General features: G+C 43.3%; 1 protein-coding gene across 1 annotated transcript in view; it reads right to left on the bottom strand.

Annotated features, from left to right (window-relative positions):
• Nucleotides 1-961: 961 nt before the first annotated feature.
• The window catches only part of rfx1a (regulatory factor X, 1a (influences HLA class II expression)), a gene marked incomplete at its 5' end in the record, with an annotated part of 23,456 nt that continues 5,559 nt past the window's right edge, over nucleotides 962-18,858 (bottom strand). Inside the window, 14 exons of the mRNA XM_042214448.1 lie at nucleotides 962-3,280; nucleotides 3,371-3,416; nucleotides 3,510-3,663; nucleotides 4,937-5,145; nucleotides 5,529-5,678; nucleotides 6,015-6,112; nucleotides 6,640-6,791; nucleotides 6,928-7,034; nucleotides 7,383-7,501; nucleotides 9,501-9,634; nucleotides 9,894-10,013; nucleotides 12,067-12,248; nucleotides 12,962-13,400; nucleotides 13,515-13,612. Of these exons, the coding sequence (XP_042070382.1) occupies nucleotides 3,120-3,280; nucleotides 3,371-3,416; nucleotides 3,510-3,663; nucleotides 4,937-5,145; nucleotides 5,529-5,678; nucleotides 6,015-6,112; nucleotides 6,640-6,791; nucleotides 6,928-7,034; nucleotides 7,383-7,501; nucleotides 9,501-9,634; nucleotides 9,894-10,013; nucleotides 12,067-12,248; nucleotides 12,962-13,400; nucleotides 13,515-13,612 (2,169 nt within the window). The remainder of the gene's footprint in view (nucleotides 3,281-3,370; nucleotides 3,417-3,509; nucleotides 3,664-4,936; nucleotides 5,146-5,528; nucleotides 5,679-6,014; nucleotides 6,113-6,639; nucleotides 6,792-6,927; nucleotides 7,035-7,382; nucleotides 7,502-9,500; nucleotides 9,635-9,893; nucleotides 10,014-12,066; nucleotides 12,249-12,961; nucleotides 13,401-13,514; nucleotides 13,613-18,858) is intronic.

Below are 18,858 nucleotides of genomic sequence, written 5' to 3'. Positions count from 1 at the left end.
AAAATACAACTTGCCTAATAATTCTGCACTCCCTGTATACTTAAATCGCCTCCACAGTCACCAGATCTTAGTGCATTAGAACATCTTTGGGATGTGGTGAAATGGAAGATTTCATTCATGGATGTACAGCTGACAAATTTTCAGCAACTGTGTGATGCTATCATGTCAGTATGGACCAACATCTGCGAGGGATGTTTATAGCACCTTGTTGAATTAAGGCAGCTTAAAAAGCAATAGTGGCTCCAAACCAGTACTAGCAAGGTGTAACTAATGAAGTGGCTGCAGAGTATATAATACATGCCCTGCTGTTGCCAGCCATAAAAGAGCACTTGAGGGAAAACACCACTAGGGGTCACTGTTAGCTACCTGACGTGATACGTAAAGGAGGTTCTCTTGACATAAATTACATGTTTGTGTGTCTCTGAGCCTCATTAGGTGTGGCCACTCATGGTACTTTGACACTTTGACACTTTGCAGTCATTTACTTGCGCTTTTCTGCTTTTATCTGAATATTGCTCAGCTATTTATTGCAAAACTTTAAAATCCTGTGTGTACCATGGGACCTCGCACATGCAGAAACACTGCACCAATAACATCTTTCTCTGCTCTGTACCTCTGATTCTTCCACCTCTGCTGTTCTCAGTGAACACGCTCGGGTTACCAGCTGTCAAAAGTTGCCAGCACAATTGATCCGTTTCTGCTCTGCTTAAAGCAGGCTGACTTTTGAGTTTCAGGTATTCTGCGTTTCCTGTTCCAGTGTCTTATTTATACAGCAGCAGAAGTGGTAGAAGACGAGTGTGTTCGTGTGAGCGTGGCCCAGGAAGTCACGGTCTTGTTTTTTTTTTTCAGCCAAGGGTGTCAAATTTAATAAGAAAGTGACTTTTTCAGACAGTAACCCCGCCCTTACACTGGTAATGACTACAGAGATGATAAAATCAGACTCAGAAACCCACGAGAGATATCCGGAGTAATTTTAAAAATTCTTTAATTTATATCTTTAAAATTAAAAACATCTGAATTGCATTCTACCACCTCCAAAGGCACAGTCATACTTAGAGCAGACCAAAATTCAAAAAACACTGCCACTGAACATCTTTTTTTTTCTCATTTTGTTTTGTACATAAGAAACAACGCACTATAAAAATGACGAACATTTTTTTCCTTTTTTAGTGGGTAAACAATGGCCATTCTGCACGCTGTAGATCATTAAAAGACTGGAGTGATATGTACTCAGCTGTGGTAGCGCTAGACTTCGTATAAAGGATGATGTGCTGGTTTGAGGCTGGCAATGCCTGTGAAAAAACACGCACCGCTATTTATAGACAGTATTGACAGAAATGGAAAAAGGAATATGACAACTGATCTCCATGAACAGTGTTTTAGAAGCAAAACAAAGCCATCGGGCATGAGAGTGAGAAAAAAAACATAGTGAGACGAGAGGAATGAGATGAGCGGTGGTGGAGGACTGAGCAGATCTCTCACCTCGGTCGATTTCTCTGAATCTCACCGAGGGGTGAGAGACATTTGCATGAAATCTGACGCCTCCATCTCACCGTTTAAAAAAAAAAAAAAAAAAAAAAACACCTCGAAGAAAGTGAGGGGGGAAAAAACAAACAAAAAAACTTTTAGACAATAAAGTCAACATGTGCAAAGAGGCAGGGCCTTACTTAGCCTGTGAGTGGAAAAGTCATCAGATATGAAAGAGGATCGATAACCGAACGTACAATCACAAATCAATAATGCACACGAGGGTCGCTTACAATGTGTGACAACACAGCACCGTACACTGCACAAGAGGTTCACTTAGTGACAACGAAATTCAAAATAGTGGATAAATATACAGTAGAATATAAGTATATCACCGTTCTTACTCAGGCACAGTTCTTAAAAAAACAAAAGAAAGAAGAAAAATCAGCGAGGATCAAAGCAAACCGGTTTGGCACCCAGAAACACACAAATGTGGGGGGAAAAAACAGAAACAGAATGAAATAAGGCAAAAACATAACGAGTCGAGGGCAAATGAGGGCACAGAGGAACTTAATGGGTGGATAGGATTGAAGCACTTAAACATAAACTATGGTACACGTACGGCACTTCTCTCTCTCTCGTGAGAACCAGATGTTCTTGTTTTAAAAAAAAGGAAAAAAAGAGAATTTTTTTCTTGCAGCAACTAACAGGAGTTCCTACTTCACAGCTGGAGCTTCATCTTTACAAGTGTTTGTGGCAGCTGAGGTAGGCACTCCGAGAACACGAGAGCTTCTCTTTTTTCTTTTTTTGTCTTTTAACAGGTGAATCACACAGGTAATCTTCACACTCCATCAAAAAAAAAAAAATCAAACCATGAATGCTCTAGAAAATATCTACACAACAGTCACCACTCGGCATGAGTCACGCAAACAGACGCGCACGACCGGGTAAAAACGCGTGTTCACTCGGCCTCTACAAATAACAGCAGAGCGGTGTGACCACAGTGCTCGTACAAGCTGACACACACAAAAAAGTCGCCTGCTGTCTTTAAAAAAAAAAAGAAAAAGCAACAACAACAAAAAACCCTACGCTCCCACAAAGCGGTAAATGAAGTAGTGACTAAATTCAAACACCGCTTACGGTCCGCTCCGCACACAAACACACACACACCCCGCAGTACCTTTTAAAGACCACTTTGATACGGCAGTGACAGCGGTGGGAGGGCGAGCATTCGTTTTACAGCAATGAGAGGGAAAAACAGCGAGGCTGCGGCGCGATGAGGAGATAAACGAAAAGAAGTGCCTGGCTTTAGTTTGTTTTGTTTTTACAGATTCATACAACTGAAGGTCCTCTCTGCATCAAGAGACCCCGGGTTTCTGAAGCCACGTCCTGTTACAAAACGCCACTGACTGTGGGAGTAATCAATGGTGGCGACAGGTGGTTGTGCCATCCGGGCAGCAGCAGTTACTGACTTGAGTGTGTTTTGATTGTGTGTGCCTGAGGACTGCACGCAAACAGAACCATATGCAGCGAGAGTGCACGCGGGCGCACCTCAACAAGCTCTATATACAGGTGTCAGGGGGTATAAATTACTGTTCTTTGTACATCGGCGTGTGTGTCTGTGAGATCGGCACATGTCATTTACACTGCGGCTAGTTGTCAGCTGACCCGGTGGCGAAGAGAACTCTCTGGTCAGTTCTGGCCAGCTTGGCAGGCGGCTCCAGAGACTCCTCTCCGAGCACGGCCCCGTCTGAGGGAAGGGACAGCTCCTGACCTTCTTCATCACTCTCCTCCTCCTCTTCTTCTTCCTCTTCTACAACAGACAGCATAACAGAGATGGTTACCAGCAAAGCTTAGAGCACAGGTGTCAGTTAAGACGAGCTACAGCAGAATCAGTGCAGACCTTTATCCGGATCCAGCTGGTTCAGACCTCGGCCTAAGCTGGCAAACTAATGTCAAGAGGGGATTTGGTTAGTGGTGTGAATGTGGCTTACACTATTATATGAATGTATTTGCATTTCTGGATCCGTGTATGTTGATACCTCTCCCATAACAGCAATGGGGGTCTCTCCTTTAGCCTGGGCCACTCTGTGCTCGATAAGGTAGTACATGTACTCGTCGTATAGCAGACGAATCAGGTGAAAGGATCCGAAGCTGGCGGCACTCCGCAGGGTGAGGTCTCTGATTACCATGGAACTGAGGAACAGAAATGGGAAACAAGCCACTCTTCACACATGTACCACTTCTCTAACTTACAAACAGAAACTGCTTTTTTCCTCTATCTCATTGCTTTACTGGGACAAGGTTGACACCACGAACCACGAGTCGAGTCGGTGACTTATTTACTCAATTTGAGTATTTGATAAGTTCCTTCAATAAAGCTGTGTGATGTGGGGTGGTTTGGATTTTAAATTTCAGCTCTGCTATTTATTCCAGACAGGTCTGAGAGCGATTCAGAGCCTTCGGATTTCCATCCAGTCTCCAAAGGAGGCAAATGAATGGCAACTGACTTGTAATGACCTGCTTGACTAAGACCCTGCTTATGGGATGAGCTTGGTTTTATATATATATTTATATAAATAAATAAATTAAATTCCCCATTCACCCTTTATCCTTCTTTATCTTTATCCTTCAAGCTCATGTCTCTACCAGAGGCCTAGGAGCTTGAGGGTCCTGTGTACACACACACACACACACACACACACACACACACACACACACACACACACACACATACATATATATATACACACATACATATATATATATACACACACACATATAATATGAATATATATATACAATAATATATATATATATATAACCTTGCTTCTTTTTTTTTTTATCACTATGGCATATGTGCATAGGAAGGTATATGGATGCATACTTACGATTACAGCATAGAGGTGGATGAGGATTATTGTTACTGTTACTTTTAGCATTTATTTAAGAATATGGTTATAATGAGTAGTACACTCATCCTTTTATCTCTACTATCCTAGTGATTGTTTTCTAGTTTGTGTTGTTATTGTAAGTATTCTATGTCCTTGTCTTGGTTATCACTTTTTAAACTGCTCTCTTGTTTTGTTAATTAAAAAAAATCCAGTCATTTAAGATTTGGACAGTTTTGATGATTATCTTGTGATTATTACAGTTAGCAATGACTTAACAAAGTACAGACTAGGTTTGTTTTAAATTCAGGACTAAAGCCTGCAGCTCAAACTGAATACAACATCACAAAAAATAATGCAAACTGACAAAGGCCATTTTAGCCCTGTATACTTCAGCTCTAAATTACTGGCTATTGTGCACTCGTACACTCCTCCTTCATCATTTTTACCAGACATTTAGCTCAAAAGAGGAGAATAAAGATCCAACCAAATCAAATCTATCAACACAAATAAAAATGGACTCAGAAAAGGTCAGGAGAGGCAGAACTTGGAATTCATTCTTTCTGACTGCTCCCCACCTGTAAAAGGACCACTTGAGCAGAAAGAGCTTGGCAGCTTTAGGGAAAGCAGGGCTGTGTTGGTAGGGCTTTAGGACCTGGGAGACCACACCGTCGAGCCACGCGGCCCACTGCTCCAGTGAGTTCTGCTGCTGGAGGGTCAGCTTGAAGTCCTGCTCGAGCCGCTGGACCACACGGTCTTCGCACCGGCACACCCATGAAGCCTGCTCCTACAAAAGCACAAACAGGGAGAAAAAGGCAAAGTGTCATTATAGGGCAGTCACATCTGCACCAGTAAAAGAGGCTGGATGACCTTATATTTATAAATAGCAGCAGATGATGGAGCTTAAACCACGCACTAGCACTAAGTTTACTGTTCAGTATCTGAACATATAATCAGGCGGAAGAAGCAGTTTCTTAGAAAAACCAAGTGAGCTTCCTGAACAGTAAAATAAAAAAGAGACACTATGACGGAAGTTGGATAAACAAATAACACATGAAACCTCAGTGTAACCACAAGCTACAGAGTCAGCTGCAAAACCAAAGCGGCATTCAACCACTGACAATGTCATCAGCGCGATTTAATGAGAATGCTGCTAGACACTGAACCGACCTGGACGTTGGCAAAGTCGACGCGGTTGAGGTCGGACAGCATCTGATTGATCTGAGCCGTGTTCTGGAGGACAGCACGGGCTGCCTGGGCCAGGTGGTTCAGACTGGTGTAGCGGCGCAGGGTCTGAGCAAAAGCATTGGCTGATGTGACCTGAGAGAGGAGGAAGACGACGGGTCAGAAAAAGATGCATATCAATATTTTCACAAATATCCGTATATAACAGATGTTTTCTGTGATAGCTGCTCACATCTGCTGTCATTTATTTACTTTGATGGAACCTCTTTTTTCCCTTCTTCACAAAAGCTGCACCGCAGAGCTTTTATATAAATTCAACTCTAGCTCCTGCTCACAAAAATCTAATAATGTCTGAGCTTAGAGTCCCACACAATAAGATGATGTTTTTGTCATGCCTGAAAAGACTGTTTGCTCCATGGCTCAGAAAACAAGCGGTTCCATCAGCGCCAAGCTAATAATGGAGGGCTTTACCTTGATGCGGACCATTTCCTCAGGGATGTTCATCATGGCATTGGTCAGCCAGCTCTCCAGGCTCTTGGCAAAGTTGCGAATGGCTTGAGTTAAGGCACCTGTGGGCAGAAATGGGTCTGTCACTGCTAGAGTGGGAAAACTATTATCTAATGTCTAGACAATTAGCCAAGGTTCTGCTGGTCAAAGATTTTTCAATTTTTATTTATTTTCTTTTTGGCATTACAGCTGAATAACCAGACTTGTATCCACTTTATGTGGATGTGGAACATTTTTTTCTCTGGCAGCATTGTGATGGGAAAGAAAATGACGAATATTCAAAAGGGAACTGTTCACGGTCTTAAAAGTTAAACTCTGACTAAAACTATAACCGAAACCAGAAGAAATAAGTGTAGCTGCCAGTAAGGGCAGCGCAATGGGTACACGTGATGGAAAACAGTGTATTCTTTCACTACACATCCAAAAGGCTGTCAGGAGGATCTTTGCTCCCTAGTTGGCTCATTTCAACAACTTTAAATTGGCACTGAGTTTTAGGAATAGCTCTTTATTTGTATAAACACACTCTGTAGGCACGGATAAGCATGCTTACATGGTTCACTACATAATCAGTCTTCCTATAGAGCCTTACTGGGGATGGGTCTGAGGACATCAGGGATGAGGATTTCCACCAGGCCCTGGTAGAGGCTGTTGTCACAGTCGCGGCTCCAGCGCAGCACTGGCTCATATTTGCACAGCAACACCAGGCAGGACTTAGGGAGACGCTTCTCTGACTCATCGTGACTGCCGAGGCGCACACACACGCACACACAGTTTGTATGGAAATAGTAATGCTACGGCAACAGACAAATGTTTTTACTATCTTAGGACACAATCTGGATCTTGAATGAACGCCTGCCTGTGGAGTACAATCACTCACACGGCCAACGTGGCATCTCCGGCCTGACTTTGGCTGAACCTCCAGAAGGTCTTCCACAGAGTCTCCACTAGGGTAAACTGCAGGTTAACCATCACATCGAGAATAGCCTGAAAGAACAGAAAGAAAAGAATCCATACATCAAAGAATCGAAGACTGAGGACAAATAGATTATTGGGGTGGGGGTAGTGGGGCAACTGAAGGAACAAAGGAGAGGAAAACAACATTCTGCATTTCTGGATTTTGCTTTCAATGTGGTCTTCCTAACCTTAAAACTCATCTTCACCACTACATCTATAAGAACTTGACATTTTGATCAAATTACAGTCGGTTTTTCCCACTAAAAGGTTATAATTGGTGTAATTTGATTTAGAGTAGTCCTGCAGTGATTCACAGAAAGGAACTACACACAAAGGAAAAACTTCAGTAAATAGTCAGTGGGTTCCAATTTCGGTTACCTCACAATGTTCTCTGTACAGCAGCTGAAAGCTCTTTATGTGCTCCAGCTCAATGCCCTCTGGCAGAGACTTCCCCTGGAGATCGATCTCTGGGAACTCTGGGAGAGCTCTGGATGCATCTGGACACAGGACAAAGGAGCAGTGGATACTAAGAGAGAAATCCCATTAACTGCACAGAGTAATCAACATTTATGTGAATGCCACTAAATGTGCTTAGATGGACATGCCTGTTCTGGTTTAGCTCATAGTAGGAGGGATGTGGCATTTAAATGTTGGTAATGAGATTGTCTTTTTACATTATGTTCAGATTAAAAACATATAATCTCCATCCATTTCCATCTGCTTATCCAATTCAGGGTTTTTGCAGTTCTAATACTGTTATACATTAGAGAAGATTCTCAAGGTTTATTGGGTGGACGTGTCTATACGAACAAACCTGGACTATATTGCCAGTGCTGCTCACCAAGGGCAAACACACAAAGAGACAAACATTTAATAACTCATTCATCATAGACATGGTCTCCTACATAAAGCTATCTCCAGGTAACTCAACTGCTTACACCATGAATTAGAACACCAGTTAACCCAGCCCCTCTAACTGCATGTGTTTGGACTGTGGGAGGAAGCCAGAGAGAACCCATGCAAAACACGGGGAGAACATTCAGACTCCACAAAGAAAGGCCACAACCAAATATGCTAGATTCAAACCCAGGACCTTTTTGCTGTGAGGCAACAGTGCTAACTACCATCCTGCCTTACACATATAGAAATAGCCATCCATCCATTCTCTTCTGCTTATCCAATTCAAGGTTGAAGGGGGGGGGGGCTATTCTCAAGCTGTCATTAGGGCAAGAAGGTGGAGTAACACCCTGGGACATGTCGCGGGCTATCGTGATTTGTTAAAATTATTATTTCCCACAGTAGTGTATTGCATGGGCTATGACACGTAGACCATAGACAAACCGCATTTGCACTCACATGTTTTTGGGTATAACACTACTGTGGCAATTTAGACAAACACAGAGCGCCGGGACAACTAGCTGCAACAGACTCCACAACACGCAAAAGAAATCCTGTCGTGGTGATAGAAAAATCTGAAACGCCTCGTCTTTGTGCTGTGGGTCTCGAGTATTAAGCACACTGAATGCGGACAAAACTTCCGCCAAGGGTTCTTAACAGCAGACATAAGTAGGAGAAGAGTGTTTTTGAAAATGACAATTTATATCAGGTCCGCTACGCAAAAGTCATTGCTTGTCTTGTGTACAAAAAATGCCCAAACTCCATAAAGCTAAGTCACACACTCAAGAAAAGGAACAATGACGAATTAACGGAAGTAAAAACAACAGTCAGCAAAATAAGTATAAAAAATGGACCGTGAGTGAATATATCGGGCGTTTCAACATAAATAACAGGAAGAAAAAACACATTCGCTTTATATAATCTTATTAATAAACTGTTAACAAATGCAAGTATTTACTGTTAACTCTGGGCCATTTGTGATTGTGACAGTCCGTTAACAGAGGCATGAGAAAGGTCCTTGCTTGCTAATAAAAAATGAATATATGGCTTCTCCAAAAAGCCGGTAAACCTAAAGATGAGGAGACACACTTGTATGTCAAGGATTCCAAATTAACAATTTACTTTCACAGGGAGAAAGCAATGTTACAAATATTGTACTGGTGCTTAGTATGTCAGGCCACACACGCCTCATGCACTCTAATATCGGTAAATGGCCTGCATTTTAGTATAGGGTATCGCTTTTTACTTAGAATATCCTATTTATGGCTTCAGTCCATAGACCCAAAGCGCTTTACACTACATTCAGTCATTCACCCATTCACACACACATTCACACACTGGCAATGGCAAGCTACATTGTAGCCACAGCTGCCCTGGGGCGCACTGACAGAGGCGAGGCTGCCGGACACAGGCGCCACCGGGCCCTCTGACCACCATGCACTCTAAGCAACCACATAATGTAATGCAAGGTCCTCACAACAAGCCCTGAGAGCTTACAAGAATGTTTTGCTTGCTCACTCTTGTGACTCAACCAAATTAACATTAAAAAAAAAAAAGCAGCACTCACTAACAAGTGTGTTCATTGTTTACTAAGCTCACCAAGGAACTGTTGGTACTGCTGAACCTGGGTGCTGATATCCACGTGGCCCGATCCCTGCTGCTGTTGCTGCTGCTGACCTGCTCCTGCTGCCGTTCCATTGGTCATTCCTTCCACCTTATGAACAGGCTTCAACCTGATAGGTAGGGAGCGAAAAAGCACATCAGGCATTCATGTCTAGACAAAGGTGATAAATAATGAAGTGAAATGAAATTGTAATTCAGTCTTATAATAAGAGCAGCAGATGCCCAGAGCCGCGAGAAGAATGGAAGACATGGTGTGAGAGATGGAGAAAAAACAGGAGCCGGTGGCAAAAACCGTATGAGGTAGAAAAAAGGTCAACTGTGTAATGATAGAGAAGATGCGCTTGAATGTGTAGACATTTCTGTGGATACCTCTGTTTCTGTGAGAACGGCTGTTGCCTCATAGCCAGGTGTTGTTGGTCTTCCATCAGCCGGAGAAGAGAAGAGCCCGCTTTGATTCTCAGCCCATAATAGTGGTATTTAGAATTACCCCTAACAGGAAGACAAATGTGGTTTGACTTTTATTTTTAAAAGAGCCTAACTCTATAGAGAGCATAGTGTTTATGCTGTCTGTTTAAATGTATGTTAACTCCATACAAGCCACATGTATAGTCTTACTATACACTGAATTAGAATTTCATAAAACACAAAGTATTTGCACCCATAGCACTAAATACTTTTAAAAAGTCATTTCACTAGCTCACTCACTCTCCCACACACATGCTGTCTGTCTTCATCGCTACCCACATGTCTTCCTACACAAGGCAAACATTTCCCAATGCTCCAGAGAGCTTTATAGATGTTCCTAGAAAAATTTAAACAAAACAACACAAAAAAAACTGCATTTCTGCTGGAAACTAATTTAAGGTACACCAATCAAGCATAACATATGACCACCTGCCTAATATTGTGTTGGTCCCCCTTTTTCTGCTGAAACAGCCCTGATATGTCGAGGCTTGGGCTCCACTAGAGCCCTGAGGGTGTGCTGTGGTATTTGGCACCAAGAGGTTAGCAACAGATCCTTTAAGTCCTGTAAGTTGCGAGGTGCGGCCTCCATGCATCGCACTTGTTTAACTAGCACAATCCAAATTCTTGGGAATTGGGAGGCCAAGTCAACACCTCAAAATTGTTGCTGTGCTCCTCAAACCTCAAACCAACCAGAGCACGTTATTCTGCTGAAAGAGTCCACAGCCATCAGGGAGTACTGTTTCCATGAGAGGGTGTACTGTGGCTATGCAGCCCCACACACAACGAGCTGTGATGCACAGTGCATTCTGACACCTTTCCATCAGAACCAGGATTAAGCTACAGGAACGGTACCGTGGCTGCATCGAACCACAAGGATCAGCCTTGGCCGCCCATGATACTGTCATCATAACAGTGGTTCACTATTGTTTCTTCCTTGGACCACTTTTGATAGATGCTTACCATTGGAGACTGATAACAACCCAGCTCCAACCCAGTTTTCTAGCCATTACAGTTTGGCCCTTTCAAACTCAGAGAAATGCTTTTGCTTCTTGCTTTTAGCACATCGACTTTGAAGACAAAATGTTCACTTGCTTCCTGATGTATCCCACCCACTAACAGGTGCCACGGTGAAGAGACAATCAGTGATTTCACTTTACCTGTCAGTAGTCAAATCTTATGCCTGATTGGTGTGTGCATGCATAGCATTACGCACGTCAGTTACATGGACATTACTGGTGTCTGGTGAAATGAACGGAGGACTACTGGGTTTGTGCTCCTGACATGCATCACTGCAGCAGAAAAGGCCACAGTGAAATGTTTGATGTGTTTGCCTGATCTCTCCTCTGTGGTCTTCCTCTTCTCCTCCTGTCTGGCAGCTCCATCTTCAACATCTTTTGTTCAATATATGGTAAATGGCCTGCATTTGTATAGCGCTTTTCTAGTCCATAGGACCCCAAAGCGCTTTACACTACATTCAGTCATTCACCCATTCACACACACATTCACACACTGGCGATAGCAAGCTACATTGTAGCCACAGCTGCCCTGGGGCGCACTGACAGAGGCGAGGCTGCCGGACACTGGCGCCACCGGGCCCTCTGACCACCACCAGTAGGCAAACATGGGGTTAGTATCTTGCCCAAGGATATTTGGCATGCAGCCAGGATGCAGCCTGGGATCGAACCACCGACCTTCTGATTAGTGGCTGACCTGCTCTGCCACCTGAGCTACAGTCACCCCCATATATTCACTATCCGTCCTCTGCAGATGTTCAGACCATCTTAGCCTTGACTTTCTAACTTTCAAAACCACTCAACTTAAGTTGTCCCTCTTGGTCACTATCAATGAAAACCCTAGCAACTCTGCCTCCTGTCTTTTTGTCAGCATCACCATCTCAAAGCCATAAGAAGTTCCCTCTACCAACTTGTAAACATTTTCCTTCACAAACCCTTAACATTTGTCTCCACCCACTCGACCCTGTCTGTCCTGTCTTCTTCACCTCTCTCTTTACTAATGGATATAAATGGGTTGCATATATATTTTTTACCCTATGAGTTTGGGTGACTACACAGCTTACCGAGTGCCCAGACGCCGTGTGCGTAGCCCCATGAACACAGATCTTATGAGTTTCCCGAATGACGCAGCATTAACAGGTTCTAGCTTCTGCTCCTGGCAGTGCAGCAAGTAATGGCAGTAAAGGGTGGAACGGGGCAGACTCACTCCTTCAGCTGTCTCATAGTTGTCCAGCAACCACTGTACCTGACACACAGGCAATGGAACAAAGAAAATAGCTGGTGCAGTTAGCAAAGCCAGCATATACAGATATACAGAAAAACATAGAGCAACAGATAAATGCACAACTATTACCACACATATCACACCTTTGAACAGATACATGTACATGACATGCACACAAACGCACACACACACACACACACACAGATTTCTCTGGTATTTGTATTATACAAACGCAAATCCATTCGTATTTACAGTCCGTCTGTCATTCAGGAATGAAAACACAAATACATCTGTTTGCGTGCCGCGGCATACAACTTTGGTATGCAATGAATCAATGACCTGGAGTACTGATGGGATGCCGGCCAGACATGTTTTGGTTATGGCCATTGTATGGGGGTTCAATATGATGAATTTGGGATGAACAGTATAGTGTCAAGGCATTTCAGGCAAATTAAAAATGCCCCTCATTACATGCACTGCAATGGTATGAAAATGATGAGGTCATGGTTTTGTTTTCTTTGAGGAAATCACAGTTAAAGCAAAAAATAAAATAAAATAAATAAATAAAATTTCAGCTAACATTTTTTTGCTCCTAATCTCCAAATTGTTCACTTGTGTTTTCCACTTTGACAAAACTCAAACTATGACGTCATCAGTGTGCGCCACCAAAAGGGGGGGTTGTGTGGATGAGAACAGAACGAGAAGAAATTCCTGCGCTTGGCGCCTCTGCATACCTTCTTGTCTGCCGACGGCACGCTACTCTCCTCGCCCTCTGTAATACTCACAGTGGCCGGAGAGGCGCGGGCAGTGTGTGAGTAGTTCTGACTGTTGCCAGCTGCCGACCCGCTGCTGCTGCTGCTGCCGCCGCTGCCCAGCATGTAACCCCCCTGGATCACATAACTGCCTGCCGCGCCGCCGTTGGTCCCTGCCCCTTCTCCGGCCCCGTTGGTCGTGCCGCCTGCCGTCACCACTGTGGCCCCTCCCCCCGCCGCGGTGGTAGGCTGGGCCACGAACATCGAGACGCCCGCTGTGGTGCCGGCTGTCACGGACACAGTCAGAGGTGTGCCGGGCGTGGAGGCCTGGGTGCCGGAAGTCGGCTGACCTTCGTAATATGGAGCGGCGGTGGTCTGGGTGTACAAAGGGGTGTCGGTGTAAGGGAAGGTGCCGGAGCGACTGGATGAGAGACATGCAAAGATGGGTTACAAAACCAAGCAGCCGAAGAAAGAAGTAAGACAAAGAAAACAATAACTGTGTGGACAAGTGTTAGAAAATGAGGTTCATTCTAACATGGTGCTGGTGGTGTAGTTGTTGTCTTCTCCTTCAACATACTGCACTTGATTGGTGTACACATGTTGCACTGGCACTGATGTGAGCTGCTGCTGGACCTAAGGAGTGAGCGCGAACACACACAGACACACACACACACCAAAATCCAATAAATCCTCAGCCATCTTGTTGAACCACATCAACTCTTTCATCCTTTAGAATCTTAATATCTTTCATGTCCGGCCTTGTTTTTGCACTACAAACATTTCTTATACTGACAGCTTCTCTGTCCACTCATCTTTGTAGCAGCAGATTCCCTCGTGTCCCTGACCTACTTGGAAAGTGGCGGTTGCTGTGTGCAGAGGTGGCTGATTGGGACCTGAGCTGAGGATGGCAGGGTAGCCTATCTCTCTCTCAGCATGCACAGAGAGCATGCACAGTGACTGCCAATACTCATCCAAGGGGAGGTAGACGGGTTTGCAGCAGTAGCCGTTTACGCAGTCTGCTGAATAAGTCGGGCAAAATCAGGTATTTCTGCTGCAGCTAATTACTAGTTTACTTACCTTCCACTCCTAGAACCCGTGTATTAAACTCCACGCCTCACCCTTTTTGATTTTGTCCCTATAAATCAAATCTGCTTTGTCAAATAAAATGATGAGTCTGAAAAACCCCTTAAGATAAATTCTCATCATCCATTGTGAAACACCTCTGACTGGTTAACTTTAGGCCTTGCGCCAACAGATCTTTATTTGTGATGTGTTATATGACTGTGGGGTGGCAGATAGAGACATATTTACACAGTCTGAAGCAAGGAACTTCTAGGACACTTGTGTTATGATATAATAGCTCTTGTCTAGACTGTCGACATTTAACTTTAGTAATCACACTGTTAAATGGATACAGTCTTATCTATCAGATAGAAAACAATGCGTGCAAATAAAGAATAGCAAGTCACCCTATCTTTACTGTACGCAAGGTGTCCCCCAGGGTTCAATTCTAGGCCCCCTGTTATTTTCACTTTATGTAAATGACTTGCCTAATGTGTGCAAAAATGTGGACACGATTATGTATGCGGATGATACGGTAATTTTTACGCAAGCCAAAACTGCTGATGATGCAGCCCATCAGCTTTCACTGGCATTACATGATTTACAAAAATGGCTGAATGACTCATGCTTGTGCCTTAATTTTAAAAAGACCGTATCAATGTTTTTTAGTAAACCTAAAACAACCGTGGCTGCAGTAAAAGTCTGCTTGGGTGCACAAGAATTAATTAATGTTGAGGAATTTAAGTATTTGGGAGTGCTACTAGACTCTAAATTATCCTTTAAAAAACACATTAAAAAAGTAGTGAAAACTGTAAATGTTAATATACAGAACTTTAGACATATCCGCACATCATTAACAGACACAGCAGCGATTACATTCCTGCATTCTATGATACTGGCTCATATTGAATATTGTATTACAAGTTGGTCCTATACGAGCTCTGCTGCTATTGGGCCAATTGAAGTATGCTACAAAAGAGCATTGAAAATATTAGATAAAAAACCTTTTTCATATCACCATTGTCAAATTTTAGAAAAATACAAGTTTTTAAATTTTACTAATTTCAAATTATTTAAATCTGCCTGTCTAATATACAAAGTTATACATGGTCTGGCGCCTCCACCAATGAGTGATTTTATTAAACAAAAGTCTAGCAGTGTTGCCGGGTCTCGACTGACTCGAGCCACTGTTAGAGGTGATTGTGAACTGGCATTCAGGCGGACCACCTTTTCACAGAATGCTCTGTCATATCAGGGAGTGAGCTTCTGGAATAGTCTTCCACTGTCAGTGAGGGAAAGTACAAGTCTACCCATCTTTAAGAGTCACTTAAAAGGGCGGCTGAGGGACACACAAACATGTAATCATGTTTAATAATCATGTTTTATATTGGACGGGAAAAAGAGTTAGTGTATTACAAAAAGGGAAACAACTGTTAGTGCAATGGGTGAACGCAATATCACGAAGGTCAGGGCATGTACAATACTGGGGTTTGTGCAATATAATTGATGTGTTTCCGTTATTATGTTGTATTTTGTATCTATACTGTCTCTGTGTCCACTCTCCTTGTCATTGTTTGTTCTAGTATAATGTGATCACTTTTTTGTCCTTGTCACATGACCTGTAAATAGTGTCTCTGTATGTTTTTACTAACTTGTGTTTAACACCAACCTGCCAGAGGGTCTGCAGATGGAAATTAGCCCAAGGCTATAATCTGGCATATTTACATTTGTTAAAATGTTCATTAATATGTATTGCCCCTCTTTCTAAAAAATAAATAAATAAAATAAATATTTAATTGAGATCACATGCACTGTTAGTGCAGAAAGCCTTTACCTGTGACAGTAACAACGATGTACTGTGGAGTGCTCTGAGCATTTCCTGACTGCGTGGGGGAGCCCTGGATCTCTGCAGTCACATACTGCGTCTGAGCTGGCTGGGGTTGCACTGTGGACTGGGTCTGACTAGCAGCGGGCTTTTGGGTGGTGATGGAAGCGGCTTGCTCTGTGGGAGTAGTTTGGCCTGTGGGTGTGACCACAGTGGGAGCAGCCACAGTAGTCTGAATCTCAGCCAAAAATTGTGGGGCAGTTACAGGGGTGGAGCTGGCATCAGGTTGACCCGTTGTCACAGTGACAGCAGTCCCCTGAGTTTGGGCCGCTGGCTGGATCTCACCTACGTAGCCTGTAGTGGCCATTACAAGAGCAGGGAATCAGGCTGAGGAAAAAAGAAAACAAGACAACAAGTTACACATTTTCAACCTAAGCTTTTTGTTTTCAAACTACAGGGTGGGCCATTTATATGGATACACCGTAATAACATGGGAATGGTTGGTGATATTAAAGTCCTGTTTGTGGCACATTAGTATATGTGAGGGGGCAAACTCCTCAAGATGGGTGGTGACCATGGTGGCCATTTAGAAGTCGGCCATCTTGGATACAACTTTTGTTTTTTCAATAGGAAGAGGGCCATGTGACACATCAAACTTATTGGTAATGTCACAAGAAAAACAATGGTGTGCTTGGTTTCAACGTAACTTTATTCTTTCATGAGTTATTTACAAGTTTCTCTTTGTTCACAGCCATTGACATGTCGAAGAGGTTAACACGTGAGGAGCGGATCGAAATTGTGTTGATATCTGGTGAACGCAGTAACCGGGTCATTGCAGCAGATTTCAATGCAAGACACCCTACGAGACCACCCATCTCCCATGCTACAGTTAGCAAACTGCTTGCTAAGTTTCGTGAAACTGGTTCAGTGTTGGATTTGCCAAAATGTGGACGCAAGAAAACTGTCACTAATGAAGAAACATCAGTGGCTGTCCTAGCTTCATTCAGCAAGAGCCCACAGCGTAGCACTCGCCGCATGTCACTGGAGAGTGGCATTAGTCGAACATCCCTTCGGCGGATATTAGCTACTCACAAATGGCACCCTTACAAACTCCAGCTACTGCAGCATCTCAACGAGGATGACCCAGATCGGCGCACAGAATTTGCAGAATGGGCAAAACAAAAATTGGAACAGGACCCTCAGTTCACGCAGAAGATTTTGTTCAGTGATGAGGCAAACTTTTATGTGAATGGTGAAGTTAACAAACAAAACCACCGCTATTGGTCTGACACTAACCCACATTGGATGGATCCCTCCAAGACTGTTGGAACAACAAAAGTGATGGTTTGGTGTGGTATATGGGGTACAACGATAGTGGGTCCATTCTTCATCAATGGAAACCTCAAGGCCACTGGATATTTGAAATTGCTACATGATGATGTGTTTCCCTCTTTATGCACTGAAGCTGGCACGTTCCCTGAGTTTTTCCAGCAAGATGGTGCACCACCACATTATGGGTGCCAGGTCCGAGCATTCCTAGATGAACAGTTTCCTGGAAAGTGGATTGGTCGTCGTGGGCCAGTTGAATGGCCCCCAAGGTCTCCCGATCTGACCCCCTTAGACTTTTATCTTTGGGGTCATCTGAAGGCAATTGTCTATGGTGTGAAGATACGAGATGTGCAGCACCTGAAACTACGGATACTGGATGCCTGTGCTGGCATTTCTCCTGCGGTGTTGCTATCAGTGTGTGAAGAGTGGGAGAAGAGGGTTGCATTGACAATCCAACACAATGGGCAGCACATTGAACACATTTTATAAGTGGTCAGAAACTTGTAAATAACTCATGAAAGAATAAAGTTACGTTGAAACCAAGCACACCATTGTTTTTCTTGTGACATTACCAATAAGTTTGATGTGTCACATGGCCCTCTTCCTATTGAAAAAACAAAAGTTGTATCCAAGATGGCCGACTTCTAAATGGCCACCATGGTCACCACCCATCTTGAGGAGTTTGCCCCCTCACATATACTAATGTGCCACAAACAGGACTTTAATATCACCAACCATTCCCATTTTATTACGGTGTATCCATATAAATGGCCCACCCTGTAGTAAACAATGCTGCGTTAAAAAAAAAAGAGGCAATGAGGCAAATTTAGTACAACCAAAATATATACATCATAGGTCCCAGTAAAGGTTACAAATATGTAAACAATCATGAATAAGGAGTCTAACTTGTCAATTGCATAGGTAACATTTAAACAGAAGGTAGGAGGTTAAACTCTATCATAGGAACCAGCATTAGATCACGTCTTTTCTAACAATATTAGCCTGTAATAAGCAGCTCATACACCACACAGATATTTTTACATGCTCATTTCTCGCCTAGATGTAAATGAATGCTCGAGGGGGGTGTCTGAAAGTACTATTGTGGCCAGGGCCTCTCAGTGGTGCAACTCATGAGGGGATGCGGGGGAGGAGCATTGATGGGAACAAGCATTTTGGTGTCTCATTACCTGTAATGTGATCGCACCGCCTTTGATGTACATAGGCATGCCCGTAGAACAGCTAGGGAAAATCCCTTACCAAACTGTATTAACGCTACAGTGCTGTCTATTATTTTGCTTTATGTCATGTACACTGTCACCGTAATCCACATTTTTAATACCATAACACAGATAGTTAACTTCTGGCTGTCAATAATTCAAGTCAAATAAACACAGCAGAAAGAAATATTTGTAACTGAAAATGTGTGTTTTCTTCTTTTCAGTTAGATAGTAGGGAGCTTGTTATGAATCTGAACCTGTAAAGGTGTACACTTAGGAGTCTGCGTCAGTGAACAAAGAGGTGAAAGTGAACTGTAACCTAGAGAGCACCTGCAGAACGCCCTCCTTCGCCACGCCCCTTACGTATTAAATGTCCGCCACCTGCCACAGCTTTCTAAACTTTCCGTTAAAAGACAGAACGGCATTTTAGTCAGCCTTCAATTTAC

Source organism: Haplochromis burtoni, unplaced genomic scaffold (assembly GCF_018398535.1).
Source record: "Haplochromis burtoni strain Fernald_Lab_line unplaced genomic scaffold, NCSU_Asbu1 Contig_563, whole genome shotgun sequence".
In the NCBI taxonomy this organism is placed as follows: domain Eukaryota; kingdom Metazoa; phylum Chordata; class Actinopteri; order Cichliformes; family Cichlidae; genus Haplochromis; species Haplochromis burtoni.
The sequence above is the reverse complement of the archived record's forward strand: the minus strand, read 5'-3'. Positions and strand labels throughout refer to the sequence as shown.